The sequence below is a fragment of the Silene latifolia genome, chromosome 7, assembly GCF_048544455.1.
Source record: "Silene latifolia isolate original U9 population chromosome 7, ASM4854445v1, whole genome shotgun sequence".
In the NCBI taxonomy this organism is placed as follows: domain Eukaryota; kingdom Viridiplantae; phylum Streptophyta; class Magnoliopsida; order Caryophyllales; family Caryophyllaceae; genus Silene; species Silene latifolia.
Window position 1 is genome coordinate 35,418,829 of NC_133532.1, and position 4,439 is coordinate 35,423,267.

The window sequence follows — 4,439 nt, forward strand, 5'->3', positions numbered from 1 at the left end:
GTCATATCTACTAATCTTTTGGTCCCGTCTTTAGCCGCCTAACATTATTTGCTAATCCATGAATTGTAGTCATCGACTTCTCTGTCATCTTCCCTCTAATTTAATATTCACACCGTACTCCGTTATAATTTTCATCATCATTCAATCTCTCTTATAACAATCACGGACCATTCTATTCTTGTTATAAACCTATGTCGATTTGTTGGTCTTTCCGTTGCAGCAATCTGTGGTCAATTTGAGGTAACACGATTCTACCGATCCTATTACTCATATTATTGTTCAGGGGTATGTGTATATATGTGCTATTATTTGTCATTATGTGATCAAAGTGATTATTATTAATGAGTTATGCTAATTGTTACCGTCTATTATTCCTAGACCTAATAATATATGTATATTTTTACATGTACGAAATACTTTTTTAATTAGGTAAAAGGAAGAGTAGGAAGGAACTTTATCCTTGGGATCAAAGATGAAGATGGAACATGGACCTATGATGAAAATAAGGTAAGTAACTCGTTTCAAAACTTCTTTGAAAAGCTCTTTATCCCGTCCCAACAATCAACACAGCTACCGGCAAGACGGGAAAACCTTTTTGACTCTCTGTTAGCTAAGGTTAATCGTGGTATCTTGAGTGATGATGCTGATAAATTGGGAAAACTTTTCACGGCGAAAGAGGTGAGAAAAGCGGTTTTTCAGATGGGACCTTTAAAATCACCAGGACCGGACGGTATTCCAGCCATTTTCTATCAAAAATGATGGCATATCGTTAAAAAAGACTTTACCAAAGCTGTTTTATCAATGCTCAATTCTGGGAAAATCCTAAGGGAAGCCAATAGAACCTTCATAACTCTTGTCCCAAAAGTTGATAATCCGGAGGAGGTAAAAGATTATAGACCAATTAGCCTGTATAATGTGCTTATGAGGATAGTTACAAAGTGCATTGCCAACCGGGTAGTAAAAGTGATGGGAGATTTGGTGGGGGAAAATCAAAATGCTTTCATAAAGTGGAGACACATTAGTGACAACATCCTTCTGGCTCATGAGGCTATCTATAAGATAAACTCACATAGGAAAGGTAAGGAGGGAATCTTTGCCTTTAAAGCTGATATGAGTAAGGCATACGATAGAGTAAATTGGAATGTCTTAGAAGCTGTTCTCTATAAGTTTAATTTTCCTGCAAAGGTAGTTGACTTGATTATGAGTTGTGTTACCACAGTTACATATGAGGTTTTGCTTAATGGGGCTCCACTAAAACAATTCCAACCAACGTGTGGACTAAGGCAGGGGGACCCGTTGTCACCTTATCTTTTTATCTTGTGTATGGAGGTCTTAGCAAGTAATGTTGAGTATGCTCAAAGTGTTGGCCAGATAAAAGGTATTAAACTATGCAAGCAAGTGCCACCTATGGCGCGTATTTTTTTCGCGGATGATTCGGTATTTTTTCTCCAGGACAAGGGCAAATCGTTGCGTAATCTAAAGAGTATTATTGATAGTTATTGTGAAGCTTCAGGCCAGTTAATAAATGAGGAAAAATCAGGTATTATCTTCAGCCCTAGCACAAAACTCAGGAAAGTTAGATTATGTCTTAAAATTCTAAAATAAAACAGAACAAGGGGTTTGGGAAGTATTTGGGTATGCCAACGGAATTTCATGCTTCAAAGCGTGATATTTGCAAGGGTCTTATTGAAAATGTGGCGAAGCATATCTCGTCTTGGAATGGTGTCTTTCTTTCACCAGCTGGACGTCTGACTCTAATCTCTTCTGTCTTATCAAACCTTTCAAATTACTTTCTATCGGTATTTAAAATACCGGTAAGTTTGGCCAACAAGATTAATTCTATGTTGGCCCATTTTTGGTGGGCAGGGTGTAGATCAGATAGGGCGCTCCACTGGTGTAGTAGAAACTTCACCAGTCTGCCAAAAAGTAAGGGAGGGTTGGGCATACGCAATATTGAATGTATGAACAAGGCATTACTTGCGAAACATGCGTGGAGATTGCTTTCAAAAGATGATTCCTTATGTGGGAAAGTGTTTAGGAACAAGGTTTTTGGGAAAGCCACTGATCTACGAAAATCTGGAAAGATAAGAGGGACAAATGAGTCGTGGGGGGTTAAAAGTATTAAACATGGCTTGCAACTTATTATGGGTAACTTTGGGTGGAAACCGGGTCTCAACTCGAACTTAAATGTTTAGGAGGAGAACTGGATGAAGGGGAGCAAACCCGAACCAAAAGAATGTTTTCTAACTCCGGAATTTGGGTTTTAAAGGATCTACGAATTAAGGATCTATGCCTTAATGAGGGATGATGGAATGAAGCGCTGGTAAATATGATCTTCACAGAGGATAGTATAAACAAGATTTTGGCCGTCCCGCTATATGACACACAACATGATGATAAAGTTTTCTGGCCACATACTGGATCGGGTATCTACACGGTCAAAAGTGGGTATGGGATTGAATTTGGGAAGTACTTTAACCAAAAAGGAACGACAAGGGATAAAGAGTGACTAAGTGAGAAAGGGAGACTCTTTTGTAAAACTAAACTTTGGAAGTTACCAGGTCCAAACGCGTGGAAGATCTTCTCAAATTTTTTGCCTGTTGGTATGGAATTTGAGAGGCGTGGTATCGTATGGGATCATCACTGTGTGCTATGTGCAGGGGAAGTAACAAAAAAGGAGTCTTTAGAACATCTTTTCAGAGATTGTGAGGTTAGTGCGCGACTGTGGGCTGGATCACCTTTAGGGATTAGATCGGATGCTACCACGACCCTGAGTCTGGGGGATTGGGTGATAAATTGGATCAAGTACCTGGAAGGAATTAATGAAGGAGGTATGAGTATTATTCAGTTTATGGCGATGCTTGTTTCAATATGGAATGTGCGAAACTCTATCCTTTTTAGGGGAGAGAGACCTTCACCATTTGTCTTCTATAGAGATTGGTTTTCGAGGGTGAATTTAGTAAAAAGTGCACTTAATAGGAAAGAAAAGGATAACATAGAAAAGGTGGTGGACGAGGAGGAGAGTACTGGAAGATTTTTGGAGACTAAGGAAGTTAAGGGGGGTCGCCCCGTCTATCTGGTTCATAGTGGGAATGGATGCCATGTAAAGCGGATTATGGTCGATGCTAGTTGGGATACCCAGAGGGTGGCTTCGTTTGGATGGTGTCTACAAAATGAGGAGGGGGTTGTCGAGTATGAAGGAAAGGCCAAGGGAAGGGCCGAGAACACTTTGCATGCTGAAACCAAGGGGCTTAAAATGGCTTTGGAATGGGCTCGGAAGGAAGGCTTGCTACATCTGGAAGTTTCTTCGGACTGTCTTCAACTGGTTACTCAACTTGCAGATCTTGGGAAGGTGCACCACTCTATTGAAGGATTAATGGAGGAGATTTCTGAGCTTTCGTCGTATTTCCATTGTTTATGTGTAAGTTTTATACCTAGGGATCTGAACTGCAGGGCTCACAAGCTTGCGGAGGAAGCTAGGAGGCTTTAGGATTCTTTTTCGCCAGTTGCCAAAAAAAAAAACAAAAAAAAAAATTGATTATTTGTGAGACGGGTTGAATTATGAGATCGGTATAGACTTATCAATTGTCTTATATATCAAAGATGAGGCATGTGGACTTTTTGGTAATGATGAAAGCCATTAAAGGTGTTTTACTTATAAATGGTCGAGCATGGTGGCGAGCTTTAGGATACGATACGTACTAAGTGCAATTAGAAGGTTATTTGGATCAGAATACTCATATTATATTTTGGGAGTTGGTTGTTTGGTTAATTTCGTTCAAGCTAGCCACGAGGATATGGCATTTAAGAATATTGTTTTATTATTATTATTGTGTTTTTATTGTTGTTTTTTTTGACCGAGACTCGTGGATGAGTAGCTTGGAGTTTATACTCTAAGTGTTGAGCACGGTTCTTTGAACCTTTGACGATATTGATATTGAAATTGAGATGGAAATTGGTTACTGGTATTGAGTTATTGGGCCTATGTGCCGAGTTATGTTTACGGTCCGGAGTGACCATGGTTATTGAGTTTTATTATTATGAGATTGAAATTAAAATTGATATTGAGATGGATATATTGTTTAGCGGTTTTATCCGCCAGTTCACTCACCCCTTGTCCTGGTCTTAGTGTCGACGATGAGAATGCGATATGAGGCAGTTGGAGTATTATATTATGAGAGGGAGTAATGAGTGAGATGGAGTAATGAGATGAAACTTGGTTAATTATTGGGACGAGAGAGTGTATTATATTATGGAGTAGGATTGAGTATGAGATGAGTTAGCGGGGAGTGTTTTTATTATTCTCTCTGTTTATTTTATTTTTACATGTCTGTGTTTCCACGCCATGACCAAAATTATTCTGCTTCTATTGAGGTATTATCTGTTACCCAGCTTTCCGGCTGACGTGTTTTCTCCCTTGTGGGCAACTCGTCATGGGG

The 4,439-nt window shown here is 39.4% G+C and overlaps 1 protein-coding gene across 1 annotated transcript; it reads left to right on the top strand.

The window, feature by feature from the left end:
• The first annotated feature begins 801 nt into the window (after window positions 1-801).
• On the top strand, window positions 802-3,490 carry LOC141589956 (uncharacterized). Its single transcript, XM_074410576.1, has 4 exons — window positions 802-1,437; window positions 1,611-1,746; window positions 1,867-2,148; window positions 2,562-3,490. Exons 1-4 carry the CDS (start codon window positions 802-804, stop codon window positions 3,488-3,490), a joined length of 1,983 nt encoding a protein of 660 aa, XP_074266677.1.
• The last annotated feature ends 949 nt before the right edge of the window (window positions 3,491-4,439 follow it).